Source organism: Phyllostomus discolor, chromosome 4 (genome assembly GCF_004126475.2).
Source record: "Phyllostomus discolor isolate MPI-MPIP mPhyDis1 chromosome 4, mPhyDis1.pri.v3, whole genome shotgun sequence".
NCBI lineage: Eukaryota > Metazoa > Chordata > Mammalia > Chiroptera > Phyllostomidae > Phyllostomus > Phyllostomus discolor.
This window is the reverse complement of record NC_040906.2, coordinates 102,534,351-102,555,552: the sequence shown is the minus strand read 5'-3', so window position 1 is coordinate 102,555,552 and position 21,202 is coordinate 102,534,351. Positions and strand designations below refer to the sequence as shown.

Below are 21,202 nucleotides of genomic sequence, written 5' to 3'. Positions count from 1 at the left end.
CTGACTGAATTCTAAACAATAAACACAACAAAAATAATAAATAGCATAATGACTTCATGTTTACAAGTAAAATAAAAGTGGTGAAAATCAATTCCTTCAAAGATGGCTTTTCAATAATTATCACTAATCTATAAACAAAAGAATTGTTACTTCTTCTGAATATAATTTTAAATGTATTGAATATGAAGTATTTTATATTCAAAAATAGAAAAAATAAGGACAGTTATTTGTTTGAATTTGAGCAAGTATCTTAAAGATACATAAAAATTGGGCATTTTAAAATTTTCAGTTAAAATGGAGAAAACAGACAATAAGAATTTTATGACTTGAATAGTAAACCGAATCCTAATGAAAATATCAAGATGGTCTTAAAGGGGAAAAAAGCAAACATTTTTTAAACAGGTAGAGAACATAACATTTACCAAAAGACATTAATTAGTGATTTCAAATCACCAGAAAGCAGAAGACTAATTAATACACATTAGTAGGGCTCCTAAGGAAGATTATCTTAGTTAAAATCACAGCAATCTATTATTAACATCAGTGAATCAATAAAAGCAACTCCTGAAATATAAAACACAAAGTTTATGTGAATAACTTCTTACTTTTTTCTCTTTACAGAACTACTGAATCCCTTTACCACATATTGATTCTTAAAGTAAGTTAGATTTAAAAAATTATTGGCCATTTTGAATGAAAACATACATGTGTCAGAGTTTGGAAGGCGTGATAACCATCCACTTCTTGGGCAACATAATTATATGCTCTCATAATAGCCACACCAGCATCTTTCATCCCATCCACATCTTCAGAATCATTAACCACAAAGATTAAACCAATTCTGAGGGAAAGAAGAAAAAATAAAGAAACATCTCAAAGAATGCAACAGGTTAATGAATGCCTATGTTCACTGCAGTGCTATTTACAATAGCTAAGCTATGGAAACAACTCAAGTGCCCATCAACAGACCAGTGGATAAAAGAGCTGTGTTATATTTACACAATGGAATACTACTCCACCACAAAAAAAAAAAATTATCATTTGCAACAGTATAAATGGACCTACAGAATGCACATGAACTCAGTCAGACAGAGAAGGACAAATACCCTATGACTTCAATTATAAGTAGAATTATATAGAACAAAAATATATAATTCTATATAATCAGTTATATAGAATAAAAAAGCAGGTTCCCAAAGGTGGCTTAGACTTTCAACTGTTAAAACAAGTTGTTTTCACATTGTGGAATGAGACCTTTACTGACATGATGGGTATTACTATAGTTCTACATAAAAATTTTATTCTGTTATAAGTAAAAATTAGGAAAAGTGAAAATTTTCAGAATGTGAAAATACATAGAAAAGAGAGACAGATTTTCAGATGTAACATATGCAATATAAGAATCATGAGTAAATGAAAAAAGCACAAAAACATCTACTATTGTCCTTCACCAAAAAAGCTACAAATAAGGTTAGAGTTTATTACATTTTAAAATTTAAATAAAGGAATAAAGCACAAAGATGTACCAAAACACATTTAAAGGTTGGGGGAAAGAAGACTTGCACTGGCCAATACAGGCCAGTAGCCTCCATATTGGATCAAAAGCTATTAAATAGAGAAAGGGCAGTCTTTTCAATGAATAGTGCTGAAACAACTGAACATTCACATGCAAAATAATAAATCTAAGCAAAGATCTTGTAACCTTCACAAAAATGAACTCAAAATGGATCATATACAAAAATGCAAACTACAAAAAAAATCAAATTCTTAGAAAATAAAATAGAAAAATTAGGTGATCTGGAGTTTGTCAATGACTTATCAGATCTAAGAAAAACAGCACGACCCATGACAAAAAAATAACTGATAATGTGGACTTCATTTAAATTAAGAACTTCAGATCTGCAAAAGAAACTGTTAAGAGAATAAAGACAAGTCAAAGGCTGGCAGAAAATCTGTGTAAAACACATATCTGATAAAGAACTAATATCTGACAAAGAACTCTTAAAACTCACAATAAAAAACAGTTACAAAAGGGCAAAAAAGTCTGAATAGGCACCTCACCAAACAAGGCACACAGTTGGTAGATAAATATACAAAAAGATGTTCAACATCACATATCATTAAGCAATTTCAAATTAAAGCCATAATGAGACATAACTATTAAAATGGCTAAAATAGAAAACACTGACAACACCAAATGCTGGAGAGGGTGTGGAGCAACAAGAACTCTCATTCATTGCTTGTGGGAATGCAGAATGGTAAAACCACTTTGGAAGATAGTTTAGCAGTTTCTTATAAAACTAAATATAATTTTACAATTAGATAAAGCAATCGTGCTCCCGAATATTTACCCAAATGAATGGAAAACTATCACACCAAAAGCTGCAGACAGATGTTTATAGCAGTTTTACTGCCCAAACTTGTAAGCAACCAAGATGTCTGTCAACAGGTGAATGGATTTTTTAAAAAATCCATGGTACATCCACACAACCGAGCATTATTCAGTCAGAAAAAGAAATAGCTATCAAGCACAAAAAGACATGGAGAAACCTTAAATGCAAATGACTGAAAGAAGAAAATCTGAAGAAGTTATACAGGAGAGGGAATACCCCAAAAGACAGGAATTAATTTATTAAAAATTGTGTGTTTATTCTTACATGTTTAAACTTTAGTCACCTTCAAAGTGCTCTCCATTTGAAACAACACACACCTACCAACACATTTTTTCCATGGCTCAAAACAGTTTTTGAACTCATCAATTTTGATGCCTTTTAGTGCTTCTGCCATTTTTTGTTTCACCTCTTCCACATTGGCAGAGTTTCCCTTTGAGGACTTTTTTCATTCAGGGAAACAAAAATAATGTCACTTGCAGCAAAGATCAGGTGAATAGAGAGGGTGGGGCACATAGGTCATGCTGTTTTTGGTCTGCTGAACACTCAACACAATGTGGGCAGATGCACTCCTAAATCACCTGTCATGAAATGGCAAATGCATTGAGTCTTCAAAAAAAACTCACAGAAGTCAAACTCAGCATCTCACAACAATGCCAACTGGTACACTGATACAGATAGACTACTAGAACACTGACCTAATGGAGAAGCCTGTACTACAAGGGGCCTGGCCTACAGAAGATAATTCTGTTTTGGGGGATACCCCATTGTATGTTATAATTCTGAAAAAAGGCAAAACCACAGAGACAGTGAAAAGACCTGTGGTTGCCAGGGGATTATAGGGAATGAGGGTGGGAGGGACAAATAGGTGAAGAAGAAGGGATTTTTAGGGCAATGAAACTAATCTATATGAATCTGTAATGGTAGAAGTATGCCCTTATACATTTATTAGGACCCATATAATATAACTCAAACAATGAACCCTAATGTAAACTATGGACTTTTAATAATAATGTTATCAATACAGGTTAATTAATTTTTAAAAAGCTATAGCCTAAAAGTAGAAGAAAATTTTAAAATGTACCAAATATCGAGCTCTCAGGAGGTTTGTGTATAATGTGTGCATATGTGGATGGGGTTGGCGAGAGGGTCTTTGTTTTATAAAATCCCACTATGACAGAAATCATTAATAGACTCCAGACAGAGACAACCCAAATATTATTTCTCATGAAAACAAAAATAAGGACTAGAGCCTAATTATCTCCTCATGAAGTATCTCCCCTCCCCAGGTTTCCAGCTTCTATAAAGAGTATGAGTTTTTGTTAGCTACACTGTTTCCCCCAGTCCATCAAGTATCATTAGGGAGTCTCTCAGATTTGCCCCCTCCTCTCCTTGACCCTATCAACAGCTCAATGTATGTGCCATATCAACTCAAAGAGTAAAACAATAGCCTGTCTGTTTGGGGGCTCTCTACCAACTGTGGACAGCATGCCTCTTGACTGCCTGTGAGTTAAGTGTCTTCCCCTCACTTACCAATGCAATCTGAAGACCACCTTTCTTCTTTTTGTCCCTTAGTGCAATTCAATAAATTAGTGCTCATTATGTACCAAGAGCCAACTTTTTCTGTGTTCTTTTATTTCCCTTTTAATCAAAACATAGCTCTGGCTGTAATCCAGTAGTTTATTCCTCCATCTAGCCAGTATTATGTTTTAAATGAAAAATTTCAGTAAACTCAATGCCCTGGCTGGTGTGGCTCAGTGGATTAAGTGTAGGCCTGCAAACCAGAAGATTGCTAGTTCAATTCCCAGTCAGGGCAAATGCCTGGGTTACGGGCCAGGTCCCCAGTTGGGGACACATTAAGAGGCAACCACACATGGATGTTTTTCTCCCTCTCTTCCCCCCTCTAAAAATAAATAAATAAAATATTTTTAAAACTTTTATTAAACTCAAAATCTCTGCTATTCTATCAATGAAAACCCTCTATGTTCTTCAAAGACTATGTGAAATCCAACTTTTCCATGAAATCTTCATCATGCCCAAATATCTCAGTCTAAAACCTTTTCTTCCCTTGAAATTGTGAAGAACTTATAACTAATCTCCACTGAAAATGATAATAGGCTTTGTGATACAGACATTCACTTAGGAAAACTCCCTTTCACTGGAAAGCAAGCTCAGACCACAAACTATTTTTGTACAACTTCTTTATTAATAATTTAATGGCACTAAGCTTCTATTTCTGAGAATCAAATTCTTTACCCCCAAAGAAATTGGCTTCACACTGAGCAAAAGCTAAAGCTGATATTAACAATCCCCACTATTAATTATCTTACAATTTAGGAGCACCATACTTGAGTTTAAGAATGACAAACAAAACTGCAGCTTACTTAGATATCTCATCAAACCAATACCAGTATTACCTTAGTGGTATATGATTACTAAGGAACATCTCAGCTGTACTAATCAACTCTGCTGTGGTCTCATGAGCAGGATCAACTATGAAAACCTGTAGGGGAAAGGGAAAGGAACACATGAAATGGCATTTATTAAAATGTTCTCCAAATAGGCCTGTCTTTCCCACCTCTGGACCTTTGCTGGTGTCCTTCCTTTTGCCTGGAACGCGTGTCCTCTTCTGCCTAGACAGTTTTTACATGCCCTTTAATACCCCACTGAAATGTCACCTGCTCTCTCTACCATCCCCTGCCAGCCACATCTTGCCTGTTCCTATTTCAGTGGCTCTGCAAATGCTAGCAGTACAACCCTGAGCAATCTACAGCTTATTTCTCAGTGGTCACCCAACTATCTTGCAGGATCAGCACTTCATGCATGTACCATTCAGTCCTACCACAGGTTACTCTGCAGATGCTGTTAGAATTATTGCTGTTCTATAGATGAGGAGCCCAAGGCACAGAGGGGTTAGCAGCTTACCCAAAATAGAGCCAGAAGTCAACCCAGGCTTGTGTAAAGCCCAAACACCATCCTCCTACTCTCCCCCATCTCTCAGATGTGACCCTTTGCAGGGTCAGGGACCCTGTCTCATTTACTTTTCTCTGTCTGGGGCCCAGCACAGAATAAATGCTATGAAGCTGAAAAAATTAAAATTAAAATTAAATAAATAAAGAAATGATAAATAAATAAATAACATGTCCCTGGGCCAATAGAAATATCCTTAATCTTTACACTTGAAGGCCATATTTTTCCATCTATTCTTGAACCACATAAGACAAGAATCACACTAATAGCAGTCACCCTCATTTTAGTTCAAAGAATGTGGCATTGAAAGGATATGGAGTTTCCTTATGGCCTATACTAGTGAAATGGGAGTTATAGTCCAGATTGCTAACTCCTACTCTGTTACCAACACCTTAAAAAACCCAAGTTTTATTAACATTCCCACACCAAAAATTCACATTAGATTTCTAAGGATCTCTGAATTCAGAATTCATTAAGAACTCAGTTTTTTTTTTAATTTTTCCAAGTCAAAATTTTATTTTTTAAAGTATATTTTATTAATTATGCTATTAGAGTTATCCCAATTTTTATCCCTTTACACCCCTTCCCCTCTGCATCCCCCAATCCTCCAGCATGCCCCCCGACCTTAGTTCATGTCCAAGGGTTGTATATATAAGTTCTTTGAGTTTTCTGTTTCCTATACCATTTTTGAGCTCTCCCCATCTATTTTATGGCTATCAATTATGCTTTTTCTTCCCTGTACCTTTTCCCACCTATTCCTCTCTCCCCCACCACCCCACTGAAAACCCTCCATGGGATGTTCAGTTCTCAGATTCTATTCCTGTTCTAACTGTTTGCTTAGTTTTTGTTTTCTTTATTTTTCTTTTCTTTTTAGGTTCATTTGTTGATAGTTGTTTGTTCTCATTTTACTGCTCAGAGTTTTGATTTTCTTTTTCTTAGATAAGTACCTTTAACATTTCATATAATAAGGCCTTGATGATGATGATGATGATGATGACTCCTTTAACTTGACTTTATCTGGGAAGCACTTTATCTGCCCTTCCATTCTAAATGATAGCTTTGCTGGATAGAGTAATCTTGAATGTAGGTCCTTGCCTTTCATGACTTCAAATACTTCTTGCTTTCCAGCCCCTTCTTGCCTGCAAGGTTTATTTTGAGAAATCAGTTGACAATCTTATGGGCACTCCTTTATAGGTAACACTTTCCTTTCCTCTTGCTGCTTTTAAGATTCTCTCATCTTTAATCTTGGGTAACTTAATGATGATGTGCCTCAGTGTGTTCCTCTTTGGGTCCAACCTCTTTGGGACTCTCTAGGCTTCCTGGAATTCCTAGAACTCTATTTCCTTCACCAGACTGGGGAAGTTTTCCTTCATTTTTGTTCAAATAAGTTTTCAATTTCTTGCTGATGTTCTTCTCTTTCTGGCACCCCTATAAATCAGATATTAGAATGTTTCAAGTTGTCCCAGAGGTTCCTAAGTCTCTCTTCACTTTTTTAAATTCTTGTTTCATCATTCTGTTCCAGTTGGATGTTTATTTCTTCCTTTTATTCCAAATCATTGCTTTGAGTCCTGGTTTCCTATCTGTTAACTATTGGTTCCCTGAATATTTTGCTTTATTTCATTTTGGGTATCTTTCATTTGTTCTTTCATTTTTCAACCAAGCTCAATCAGTTCTGTGAGCATTTTGATTACCAGGGCTTTAAATTCTCCATCAGATAAGTTGGTTATCTCCTCATAGCTTAACTTTCTTTCTTAAGTTTTGCTTTGTTCTTTCATTTGGGCCCCATTTCTTTGTCTCGGCACACCTATTAAGTTGTAAGGGGGTGAAGCCTTAGGTATTCACCATGGCAGGGCCCCTCCTTGCTGAGCTGCAGCGCTACCTGTGGGAGAGGGGCCAGAGAGGGAACAATAGAGCTCTAGCCCCCCTTTCCACCAAACTCTCCTGTGAGACTGGGAATTTCTCCCACAAAGGCAACCACCGTAGTCCATAGTCAGCTCTGGGTCTTAGTTTCCCGTTTAGCCAGCCCTGCCTGCACAGGCCACCACCTCACCGTGGGTTCTCTCTGTCCACCGCCTTACTATCTGGTTGTTCTGGTTAACTGTTTCTTTAATTCCTTGGTTGTCCGAGTTCCATGCAGTTTGATTTTCTGACACTTCTTGTGTTTATTGATTTTTTTAAAGAACCTTTTTTTTAAAGATTTTATTTATTTATTTTTAGAGAGGGAATGGAGGGAGAAAGAGAGAGAGAGAGAAACATCAATGTGTGGTTGCTGGGGGTCATGGCCTGCAACCCAGGCATGTACCCTGACTGGGAATCGAACCTGCGACACTTTGGTTCGCAGCCCATGCTCCATCCACTGAGCTACGCCAGCCAGGGCTGTTTATTGATTTTTGATTGGTTGTTATCCTCCTTTTGATTGTGTGAGGAAGTGAAGGGTTTCTACCTACACCTCCATCTTAGCTAGAACTTAGGATTCAATTTTTAAACAATAATAGCTATCATTAAGTTTTCATGTGGTTTAAAAAATATTATCTCACTTAACAAAGTTCAGACATATGGTAAAGAGGAACATTGAAATTTTAACTGGGAAAGAAAAGAGGTTTCAAAAGTAAAGAAAGTATAGATGACAGTGACCCTTGAAAGTACCGTAGAAGCCAGCCTTCGCACTAATCTGCCCTTTATCTCTTTAGGAGCTAATAAAACAAGAGAAAGAAATGAGAGGGAAACAGAGGGCCAACTAAGAACCCTCTTCCAACTGTCTACTCAAAGCCATGAAATAAGGAATAACAAATAGAAGCTGACAGAAAGACTTACTTAAAGAAATAAAGTGAACTATTAAATTTTAGGGGTTAAGATATTCAAGAAAAACAGTAGCAGCATACTCATCTTAGTAAAAAAAGAGAACTATCTTAAAACTAAAATAACACCACCTAAATCTTCAGGTTAAGGATGAGAAGCATTTGCTAATACACTAACATCTCACAGCGCTACAAATGATTAATACATTTCAAAATCCTTCAAGTGTGAATATGGTGCTAGAAATAGAGTGTATTTAGTAATGGGAGTTATGGGGAGAAGTGGTTGGTAAAGCAGAGAACTGAACATTCTAGATATGACAAAAAGCTAGGATAGAAGGCAAGGCAGACACAGCGCTCACATCCAGACAATAAAGAGTTTTATTCACCATGTTATGCAAGTTTTTTCTGATCTGCCGGATAACACCAGGAAAGGTAGGTCGAAGCAACTCTTGTAGACTGGAAGGCCATGAATTATATCTGGCATCAACCTCCAGATTGTTGATCCACTAGAAAAACAAAACGACATGGTACATACACTTTAGTCAGCATTAGTGAAATCTGCAGGAAAAAATTAGAAGACTTTAAAATATTTTGAGAAGAATTAAACTGGAAAAGACCATTTTCAAAAATATAAACATCAAGCAGAAAAATGAGTGACTAAAACATAAGCCAAGAATAAAATATACTTGCAACCTACAAAAGCAATAAAGGACCAATGTCAAGAACATGTACAGAGATGTTAATATATCAATACAAAAGGCAAGCAGTATATGAGAAATGGAAATTAGTGACAAATATGAATAAGAAATTTACAGAAGAAATTCAAATGGTCAATCAACACAAGGAAAGATGTACATTGGCACTAGTCATCTGAGAAATATAAACTGAGAGCACAATAAAATTTCACACTCATTAAATTGAAAAAAATTTTAAAGTTGATCAAGATTCAAGTATAGGCAAGGATACAGAGCATTGAGAATCCTCAACCAATGCCAGTGTCTGGAATAGTCACTTTAGAGAAGATCTAATAATGTTGAAGAATTTATTACTACTCTACTATTAAATACTCTAGCTCTAGTTCTACCCCATATAAAGTCTACATGCAAACACAAGGAGAGAGGTACAAAAAGAGCCATTATAGTACTGCTTATAACAGCAAAAATTACACACCACTTAATGTCTATAAAGAGAGCTGTGGATAATAAAATGATACGTGCCATTCATACAAAAAGGGCAGGATGGAATAGTATGAGTATAATACCTTGCTCATGTAAACAGAGTATTTCAGTTATATACAAATAACTGAAAATACCTGTTGCTTCTGGGGAGAAAAACTGAACAGCTGGGTGATGCGACTTCAATATAAACTCCTTTGTATATCTTAAATTTTGAATATGTAAAAGATTTTTAAAAAATCAGTAACATATAAAACTTCATCTGACAAAGATAGATCTACATGTATCAACCTACATAAGTCTTGAAAAAATTGTTGAATAATGAAACTGATGAAGGATACTGATAATGCATTTTTCAAAATTTTAAAACATATAATAGGGAAAAAATGATAAAATAAAGAACAGAAGAAATGCACACCAACTTTAGAACCTGCAATGAGGAGGGAGTGGAACTGGGAGAGATACAAAGAGGGTTTTGAAACATTATTTTCTTCCAAGTAAACAATACATCTGACACAAAATAAATGTTAACATTTAGTAAGTATGATGATGGGTTGTTAATTATGTTAATCTGATTAAATATTATTGTTAAAGATCTTTATGTTAAACATGGTTATTAATTATATTAATCTTTTTACTCTTTGTAATTAAAAACATTTTTAACAGAAAAGTAAATAACACAGGTATTCACCAAAATAGCAGTTATATCACCAGGTGACAACTCAAATAATGACCATCTAGGTTCTATATTATTTCTCATTCAAAAAAATGTCCCTAAAATAAATGCAGAATGGAAACAAAAGACAAAAAAGGACTGGAGTGTCAAGGGTGTATAAGCTTATCTCCAACACTGATCTCATTTTCACTTGACAGCCCTAGATAGCTCGATTTCCACCGCTTTCTTTTATAGATGTGAAGACAAAGGCCCATAGGCATCATATAGCAGGTATTAACCTACATAAATCCTTCCCAATATAAAATATTAAATTTCACTTAAGGAAGTTTATTAGCTAAAAAATATTTCTAAACAAAATCATTCAAGACTTGTATACAACTGAGAAAATACAAACTAAATACTCTTTCCTAAGACATGCTCCACTGAAATCACAGGGAGCTACAAAAGTAGAAAAATCACCATCTTAACCATATTAAACATATTAACTGAACTGTTTGGGGGATTTCAGAGCCTAATTTATTACACACACATAGTCCCACATAAGAAATTGTGGTAAGTCTTTGTTTGATGCGAACAAAAGAGATGGCAGTAATAACTTACCTCTTATAAAAGACAAGTGAGAAAACCCTAACAAAATACCTGGCCAGATGCACCTGGACACTCTAACAGAATACCTACCAAAATAGCAGGACTCCTGATGTCTACAGCATAGTCAGCCTCAGAGGGCTGGATATTTAGTTTCAGAATGTTATGCAAAGAAAGACCTTCTATTCCCAATCTATGTAGACCTTCCATGACCCGAGCTTCATTTCTCAATACATCGAACAGACTGGAAAAAAAAAAAAAAGGTAGTTAGCAGAAAAAGATTTTTTTTTAAATCCTTTCCATTAAAAAAAATAATTGTCAGTTCAAACTCAATTTCCTATCAAACTCGTTGAGAAATCAAAAAAAGGGCACTCTTTCCTTTGCTTCATCTTGTCAAAGTAAGTACAACAAAGCAGATAGGACTTACTTCTTGGTTCATGTTAATTTATACTTATCAACACATACATTTGTATAGAAATTATCTCTAATATAAACATACAATTTGAGGGCGATAATAATACTAAATTTGGATTTTACATTGCACATTTTTAAAAACACTATGGTAATCTCTCTATGTTACTGCTTACAACTAACTGCACATGAATCTACACTTATTTCCAAAGGGCTTAAGAGGAAAACACCAAAAAAAGAAATACTAGATTACATATGTTTAACATATGTTTCAATGTATCAATTTCCACAGGCACACAGACATATGACCACAGAAGAAGGTCTGGAAGAAGTCACACCCAACATGCCCTGGCTGGTGTGGCTCAGCAGACTGAGTGCAGACCTGCAAATGAATCAAAGGGTTGCTGATTCGATTCCCAGTCAGGGCACATGCCTGGGTTGCAGGACAGGTCCCCCCAGTAGGGGATGCATGAGAGGCAACCACACACTGATGTTTCTCTCCCTCTTTCTCCCTCCCTTCCCCTCTCTAAAACTAAATAAATAAAGTCTTAAAAAATAAAAGAAAAAGAAGTCACACCCAATAGAGGTTTGCTAGGGGTGTGGGGGTGAAGTGAAGAAGAAGACAGGACAGACTTTTATTTTTAGTTCCTTTATTTTTCTATATTACTTAAAATTGTTTTTAATGAGCAAGTATTCAGTTTGTAATACTCTAAAAATTTAAAACATATACATCTTTAATAAAAAAAGAAAAACAAATACAGAAAATCTTTCAAAGTGTCCTTTACTAATTATTCACTAGCTCTGTTTTAAAGCAGTATGTGAACATAAAGCTCAATATCATACTGGAAAAACTATTTCTGCTGAAACACCAGCAATAGCTTTTGTCTTTACTATTATGAAGCCACAGTGTCAACTTTGTCAATTTTAATTCCAAGGATAAAACTTGAATTCCACCTAACTGTCCAACCCCTCCCAAAATTCATGAGAACTATTTAGAGCAATTTAGCCCTAAGTCACATTTTGACAAAACAAAAAAGTATGTATTAAAAAAATATATGTAAGACAGAATACCTTCTGAAACAGCAGAGGCTGCAATTGGAATAACCCTACTTTACCCCATTCCCAGAGCAAAAAAGCTGCTCTTTTCTGTTTTCCTAATTAACAGGAAAACTACAGCTTCTAAAAAGGCATTCCTGAAAGACATTTGAGCCTTAAATGACCAGGGCCTTAAATGAACATCATGTTAAAAAAAAAAATGGCAAAGTGTCATCCTACTCATTCCAGTCAGAACACAGACCTTACTTAAATGCACTCCCCCTGAGCCTGGTGAGCCATCAGGCTTGGCAACATGCCACATCAAAGAGAACAATCTGAATGTACCACAAGGAACATTATAAAAACTTTTCAGAGAATGGGAAATATTATCCATACCTGAATATATCCTGCGTATCTAAATCAATATGAAGTCCATTGATGAACAGTGCTGAATCTCCAGGCTGTAATCCTAAAGTTCCCTTGAAATACTAAAATATTTTTAAAATTATTAAGGAGCAGGAAGAGAATGTTTAACTGAAATTTGCATGTTTCTGGCTTTATTATGTTTACAAATGTTGGTATCCTCTAATGTACCATAGTAAACCCTAAGATTGGACAAAGATTTCCTTTCATGCACTCCCATTCAGATTTACTACACTCTCTAGTAAAACTGCTGGTTTATGTGGTATACACCCCTCCTCCCTTCCACCTCCCTCCCTCCTCACAACATTAATTAATACAGCTGTTTCCTATCACAGGGGTGGGGGGCAGTAAATTAGCCAAGTGCTAGTCACTTTTCATAATAGAGGACTTTTACTTTTCCCTGCATGTGATGCCAAACAAGGTAGTGACAGGATCAATAACAGCTAAGCCCTCTTGATAAAGTCCAGGGATTTATCAAAAGGGTTTCAAAACTCCATACCTCCCTTCAACTTTCAAACTAAGGCACACCAAGGAACTGTGAATTGCTGTACTAAGAATAGCACCTACTTGCAATCTACCTCCCCAAAACCTGGCCTCCATGAGGGAAAGGGGAGCACTTTCTCCAACTACTGCTCCCTGAGACTATTGGCCACCCTGGTTCTCACAGGGCTGGGGGAGGAAGGACAGGGACTTCTGAGCTCCTTCCTTTTCCCCAGCAGTCAGTAGACTGAGAGAAATAAACTTTTAAGATCTAATATTGCGTGGGAGAAACACAAAACAAAACAAAAAAAAAACAATGAGGAAGCCATGGCTTGTGCTTCTTTGCACCACCAAGATTAAATGTCAAGCAAGGTTAAGGGGATAATGAAGATCTGTATTAATTAGAATTAAAATTTCTTACATGGAACAGAAAAACTCCATGTCTACTAACTCCTAGGCAGTGAGTACGAAACCCTTTGACTGTAAGAACCGTAGACTCTGACCTGTTAAACACAGCTCACATTTATTTGTAGATCTGGATGTTGGTAACACAGGTGGGTTCACTTTCTGAAAATTCATCACACTAAAATTCTGTGCACTTTTGTATGTGTTTTATATTATATTTTATACTTTAATAAAGTATTTTACTCAAAAACAACAAAAAATTCAGGATGTACTGCCCTGACTGGTGTGGCTCAGTGGGTTGGGTGTCATTCCACAAACCAAAAAGTTGCTGGTTCAATTACCAGTCAGGGCATATGCCTGAGTTGCGAGCCAGGACCCCAGCTAGAGGCATGTGAGAAGTGACCAATTGATGTTTCTCTCTCACATTGATGTTTTTCCCTGTCTCCCTCCCTTTCCCTCTCTTTAAAAGATAAATAAATAAAATCTTTTTAAAAATTCAAGATATACCAAGATATGACCTACATAATTTAATGTTTTATCTTCCCTACTACTAGGGTTCCCTAATAGTAGACTGAACATACACCCTTTGTTTTCCCCTTTTGAAACTTTCTTGAAATGTCTGTTGTTGTTTTTATAGGGACTCTCTTAAAGTTATAAATCCACAATGACAAACAGAATAGAAAATAAAAAGGGCAACTAATTTTGGAAGCTGAAAAGAGACAATGTGAATAGCAGTGTCCTAGTAATCCTGAGAAATCTGAATGCTACGTTGATAGTGGAAAAAGCCAACAGAAACACCAGGAATTGAGAGCACAAAGAATGCATGTGTGAGGGGTAATCATTAGGCTAAAAATGAGTTCTGGCAGAAAGCCTTTTTAAAATAACAACACTTAGATTCCCCTGATTCCACATAGTAGGTGACTGGTGTCATGAATCCCTCTACTCCAAAAAAATGGAGGCTCATCCTGGAAAGAGTAAAACAGAGAAACTGGGAACTATGAGAAATGAAACACAACTAAGGTTGGGAATCCCACCCTGAAAATCAGGTACTGAGTGGAAATACTGAGTGCTCCTCCACACTAGACCTCTACCACTCTGGCAGCCTGACTTCATCCTTTAGATGGAAGACTAGAAAATCCTTTTCTGGAGACCAAACAGCTTGAAGGAAAAAGTTTAAAGATACTGTCGCTGGGGCCCCAGCGAGGCAGCTAAGTTGGTTGGAGCATCATCCCATATACCAAAAAGTTGCAGGTTTGATCCCTGGTCAGGGTACATACCTAGGTTGCAGGTTCAAATCTCAGTCAGGGTGCATACAGGGGGCAACTGATCAAAGCTGCTCTCTCTCTGTGCAACCCCCACTCTAAAATCTATAAACATATCCTTGGGTGAGGCTTAAAAAATATATATATACTGTCACGGGCATTCCCTTAGAAGAGGCCATTCCAGGATAGCCTACAGTCAAAAATCCTTATCTTTAGGGTTTTCAATCAGCTCTTGACTACCTCATTCTTCAATATAAGCAGCCTGTCATCAATCACCAGAGATCCTGAAAAGCCTCTAACATTCAAGATAAGAGATCAAAACTAAAAGAAAGGATCGTTAAGAAGAAACAGACTATGCAAAGAAATGAAAAATATAAACATGCACCATTGCTATATTCAGAAAGATATGAGAACCCCTTAAAAAAAGAATACAAGAACAACAATAACCCTTGGACAGTAAAAATGTGACAATTACAGAAAAAATCTCAAACAACAAGCTGAAAATCCTTCCCAGAATATTAAAGGTAAAGACAAAAGAATTGGAAAATAGGAAAAAAAAGTCCCAAAACTAAACAAAATTATTTTCTAGGCACTCTCTCAGCTGGGAGCACAACCACGCCTCTCTTCCTTCTCAAGCATGTATCTTGTAACCTATAAAGGTCCCCACAAGACTTGCAACCAGGGGAGCAATGGGCAGATGCAGCTTCCTCAGGTTAATCACTTATACCTGCCTCTAAGGCCCCCTTTTTTTTGGACTTTCCAGTGAGCCAAAGCAGCCTCACCTGGATCATGTCTTTCCTATAATATTTCCAGAGAGTCAAAGTAGCCTCGCCTAGGTTTTCTCCTATTGCTTTTTCTATCCTAAGTCCTTCTTTGTTTCACTGTCCCCAGCTTTAATAAACATGCTCTCAAAAAAAAAAGGAATGATTTTGCAGATTTAAAGGACCTACCAACCACCCAACAGTATAGAGACTTTTTAAAGTGACATATAATTGTGAAATTTCAGATCACTAGGGTAAAAGAAAAGATCCTAAATGATTCTAGAAAGAAAAACAAGATCTCATACAAAGGCTTCACTTCTCAATAGCCAGAATGGAAATCAAAATTATAAGTAGCAATGACTTCAAACTTCTAAATTACTTCCAAACTAAATTCTATACCCAGCCAAACTATTAATAAAAACATGAAAATCTGATTTCTCAGAGTCTGAAATTCGCTTTGCATGCAACTTTTTTCATGAAGAATGATGACTTGGAATCAAGACCCAAGATGGCAGAGGATGAAGTATAAGCTACACTAACCTTCAACCAGGACCAATCTGAAATTACAACTAAATTGTAAAGAAATCATCCAAAAGTACTAACTGAACACCAGTTTGACAGAAGCCTTATAAACAAGGATACATAGGGAAAAAAAAAAAACCACTTCACTACAACAAGACTGGGAGGGAGTACAAAGGAGGCGTGACCAGATTGGCTGGGCTCCCACAGGCAGCAGCTGAAGTGCCAGAGGGATATTTCAGCAGCCAGGGGTTTCCTTAGAAAAATGTTGGGTCTAAAGCCCAACATGGGCTCTCGAGCCTAAAGCACCAGAGCCTGGAAAAGAACCCAAATAACATATGGCTGTAAAAAGCAACAGGGTTTCTGTCCTCCAGAAAAAGATGGCTGGAGATGCAGAAAACTTCTTCAAGTGCCAACACAGAAAATTTGGTTTGCAGCCACTTATCCTGGGCTCTGGCAGAGTGGACTACAAAAGCGTGAGGATAGTCTGGGGTTGGTGGTTCAGGGGAGAAAACTAAATTAACAGCCACCAGGATCCCTGTGCCAAGTCATGCCCCATACTGCAGAGCACTCCCCTCAAAGTGATATCAGCCTAAAGAGAAACAACAGCCCCATGAACAAAAATTACTCTGCCCCACCCTGTAGAGCTTAAGCTAGGCTGCTGTGTACACCTTGAGGCTATATAACTGATTAAGTTTAACAACTAAGCTGGAACTCTGGGAGCTCTGAGACTTTAGCTGATGGTACCCTGTGCTGGTAAAAGCGAGACTTGGTGTACAGCCTGGTTCTTTCTGCACAAAAATATGCCCAACAGAGAAAACCAAACTCTGTGGATCACTGATGGCTAGAAACAGGTTGCCTAGGACCAGTCACAAGCAACATATGACAAAGGCCTACACCAGAATCTTCAGAGATCTACTTAATACATAAAAACAGGAAGAGGAAGATGGCGGTGAGGTAGAAGGGAGCAGATTCCAATTTCCCCTACACATGGGAGAAAAACCTAGCCCATCTATGGAGGAACAGAGCAAACAGCCAACAGTACCCCAGCATATATGAAAATAAGAGACCAAAAATTGTAGCAGACACTGAAAAACCAGACGGTGAGGAGAGTGCTTCAGGACAATAAGGGTGCAGGGACCAAGGCAGCTGCAGCCCCAGGCCTGGCGCACCGGGTCTGCCACAGAGTCCTTGGGAGCGGGCTGGGTCAACCGCTCCCTCCCCTGCCAAACAAGGTTTAAGCAGCACCAGGAGACACCTGGTTGTTTAAAGTCACAGACAGGGGAATAAGGCCTAAGTGGAAAACACACAAGGGCTGTGAGCACCGGCGCAATCTATGGATGCCAGCTGGGGAGAGTTCAGAGTCACACAGCAACGGGCCCTGACCCCAGTAGTCAGTGGACTGGATAGAGAATTGCACTGTGCGAGAGGCCAGGCCACTGTACAGCATAGCAGGCTTGAGTACGAGGAATATCTCAAAAAAAAAAAAAAAAAGTGAAAACAGATATACACTGTTTGGGGAATTCTCCTGTAGCAATCACTCTGGCCTCCTCCCCCACCCAGCCGTACAGCGATCCCGAGGTTGTGGGGAAGGTTGTAGGGAATGCCCTGCACATCCCCATTGCACTGGGAAGGGTGCGCACCTAAACCTGGGAGACGGACGCAGGCTGGCCCGTGCCCGCGCCTCAGCCCACGGTGGTAACCCTGGGGAAAGTGCACTCTGAGGAAGGCCTGGATCCCACACCCAAGGCGCTGGGGAGAGGCGCCAGGCAAGCTACGGGGAGAGTGCACGAGAGGCTGACTGAGTATAGATTCAGCAGGGAGAAAAGCAATACCAATCGCCCCTCATCCTGCTGCAGCCAGCAAAACCAGAAAAAACAGTTTAGCCAGTTTGAAAGCAACAAGAGGTTTTATTTTTTTAAGTAATTTTAAAATTTTTATTATTTTTTATCTTTCAATTCCTTTCTCCTCTCTTTCCTTCTTTCTTGCTTTATTCCTTCTTCATTGCCTTCCAAATTTATCTCTTCTTCCTTCCTTCTTCTGCTTTTTTATTTTTAAATACCCACAAGTGAGACAAAAAAAAACCTCGAACTGTGAAAGACCCCAGTTGGACCCAAAGAGGGGGCAACCCAACACCTGAGACACCGAAACAAATTTCACATTGTTATTACAGAGAACCTGCAAGTTACTGCATATCTGTATTATTATTTTTTCATTCTTCTTACATCTTTTATTTCAATAGTATTTATGTATTCCTCTTCCTCCTCTACAGTCTTCTTTGCTTGGCTGGTGATATTATATCATTTGCCAGGTTTCCCCTGTTCTCTCTTTCATGGTGTATTGCCAATTTACTGGCCTTTACTTCACTTGTGTTCCATTAGCACACTACTCAAGGTCCTATACTCCCTATTCTTCTTATCCAGATCACATAGATTGTGTCATAGATTGTTGCCCTAATATTATTGTAAATACTACCTGTTACACACAATTGTAAATACTTCACAACACCCCTCCCAGACCACCTCACAATTTCCTGAACTCTATTACTCTAGTGGTTAACTCTATTCTATCACACTACAACTATTTACTATCCATTACTCTCACCTTCCCTCAGAATCTGACCTCCACAACCTCACAGCTTTCTAGATACAACTCACAATCCTTCCCTCCCTAACAAGAGTCTTATCTTCCTCCCATCCTTTCTGAAAAGTGGCTAGTTGGGTGGAACATCAGAGTTAACGCTATACATAGCAAAAGGATCTCCTATCTCTTCTCTACTGGCTGCTACTGTAAATAGCATAGAAACTCTCCTGCTGTCTCAAACCATTTTGCCTTCCCCTCCAATGATTACAAAAAAGAGTATGAGAAAGCGGTGAACACCAGGATACCCACTGGAAGAGGAACCCCAACAACAAAAGAACCACCAATAGATAACAACAGAAGAAGGGGAAGGAGGGAATGAAAGGTACACTAACCTCAATCCAGGACCTATCTGGAAAAACAAATAAATAGTAGAGAAATTACCCACTACAAACAACTGAAGAAGAGCAAGAGAGAATCCTCCAAACCTTGTAAACACGGAAGAACCAGCTTCAACATGACCTGCCCTCATCAGCACAACAGAATACAACAGGCGGTGGACACAGTGACCCTCAGTTAACCAGCTGGTGGGAAGGAACCACCAAAGAAAGACCCAACAACAATCAAAACCCAAAGACAAACATAGACCCAACTTCAACAGCAGCCCAAGACCAATGAGCTTGGGAGATCAAGGAGACTGCACCACTCAATCTTACAGGTATTCTACCACAGAAGTTTGGACCATAAATCCAGGGAGCCAGAACAGATCAATTTATGAAGCTGAGGCTAACAAAAAGAGTCTCACAAACAATGGGAAGACAAAAACAATCCCAAAATGAAAGGAAAGGAGGAAGCCTCAAAAAGAATGCAAAATGAAACAGAGGCAACTCAACTATCAGATATTGAGCTAAAACCAATGGTTATCAGGAAGCTCAATGAACTCACAATGAATTACCAGAAACCACAGGGAAACTACAATGAACTCACTGCAAACTATATCAACATGAAAAAGAAAATAGAAACTATCAACAAGGGCCAAGAGGAAATGAAGAATACCATTTCTGAACTGAAGAACACAGGAGAAGGAATCAAAAGCAGGATTGATTAAGAAGATCAGATCACTGAGCTGGAGGACTAAGTACAAAAAAAAAACACCCAGAAAGAGCAAGAAAAGGAAAAGAGGCTCAGAAAGAATGAAGAGGGATTAAGAGAAATGCAAGACAATGTGAAACGTAATATTATCTGTATAATAGGGATACCAGAAGGAGAAGAACAGCAAGGGATAGAAAACCTATTTGAAAAAGTAATGATAGAAAACTTCCATAATTTGATGAGAGAAAAAGTCACACAAATCCAGGAAACATGGAGAAGAACCCAAAGGCACCCACTTCAGGACACATCATCATTAAGATGGCAAAATTCCAAGACAAAGAGAGAATCTTAAAGGCAGCAAGGGAGAAACAGGAAGTAACATACAAGGGAGCCCCAATAAGGTTAGCAACTGATTTATCAGTGGAAACACTCCAAGCCAGAAGAGAATGGCAAGAAGTATTCCAGGTAATGAGAACCAGAGGCCTGCAGCCAAGATTACTTTATTCAGCAAGGTTGTCAATCAAGATAGAAGACCAAATAAAAACCTTCCCAGACAAAAGAAGTCTAAAAGAATACACCTCCTCTAAACCAGCTCTGCAAGAGATGCTAAAAGGACTACTTTAAGGAAAGGCAGGAAAAGAGAGACAAAGAGGAACACAGGCACGAAAATAGCAATGAATAATCAATGAACCTATCAATAATAACCTTAAACATAAGTGGATTAAATGTTCCAATTAAAAGACATACAATAGCTGAATGGATAAAAAAGGAAGACCCACACATATGCCGCCTACAAGAGACCCACCTCAAGACAAAAGACCTACACAGACAGAAAGTGAAGGGATGGAAACAAATTTTCCAAGCAAACACACATGGAAAAAAAAAGCTGGGGTAGCAATACTCATATCAGACAAATAGACTTCGAAAAAAGGGCCATAAAGGGAGACCCAGAAGGTGACTTCATAATACTCAAGGGAAGAATCCATCAAGAAGACATAAACATTGTAAATATATATGCACCTAACATAGCACCAAAATATATAAGGAAAATCTTGGAAGACTTCAAGAAAGATATTGACAGCAACACAATTATAGTAGGGGATTTCAACACCCACTGTTAAAAATGGATACGTCTTCCAAACAAAATATGAACAAAGATGTTGTGGCATTGAACAAAGCTCTACATGAAATGGACTTAACTGATATATATAGAGTCATTCATCCCAAAGAAGGTTAAATACACATTCTTTTCAAATGCTCATGGAACATTTTCAAAGACAGTCCACATGATAGGACACAAAACAAGCCTCAACAAATTCAAGAAAATTGAAATCATACCATGCATTTTCTCTGACCACAAGGGACTGAAACTAGAAACCAACCCCATGGGAAAAAAACCTAAAACACTCAAAATCATGGATTTGAATAGCATTCTATTAAACAATGAATGGGTTAAGAATGAAATTAGGGAAGAAATCAAAAAGTTTCCGGAAACAAAGGAAAATGAGTTCACAACAAACCAAAACTTATGGGACACAGCAAAGGCAGTCCTGAGAAGTTCACAGCAATACAGTCCAACCTAAAAAAGATAGAGCCATTCCAAATAAACAACTGAACCCTACAGTTACAAGAACTGGAGG

The 21,202-nt window shown here is 37.7% G+C and overlaps 1 protein-coding gene across 6 annotated transcripts in view; it reads right to left on the bottom strand.

Moving 5' to 3' along the window:
- UGGT1 (UDP-glucose glycoprotein glucosyltransferase 1) overlaps positions 1 to 21,202 on the bottom strand; it is a 187,501-nt gene that overhangs the window by 98,665 nt on the left and 67,634 nt on the right. For all 6 annotated transcript variants that reach the window (XM_028510702.2, XM_036023724.1, XM_036023721.1 and 3 more), the window contains exons 12-16: positions 12,437 to 12,528; positions 10,688 to 10,838; positions 8,545 to 8,664; positions 4,808 to 4,893; positions 706 to 841 (exon numbers count right to left, since the gene is read on the bottom strand). In XM_028510702.2, the coding sequence (XP_028366503.1) occupies positions 706 to 841; positions 4,808 to 4,893; positions 8,545 to 8,664; positions 10,688 to 10,838; positions 12,437 to 12,528 (585 nt within the window). The remainder of the gene's footprint in view (positions 1 to 705; positions 842 to 4,807; positions 4,894 to 8,544; positions 8,665 to 10,687; positions 10,839 to 12,436; positions 12,529 to 21,202) is intronic.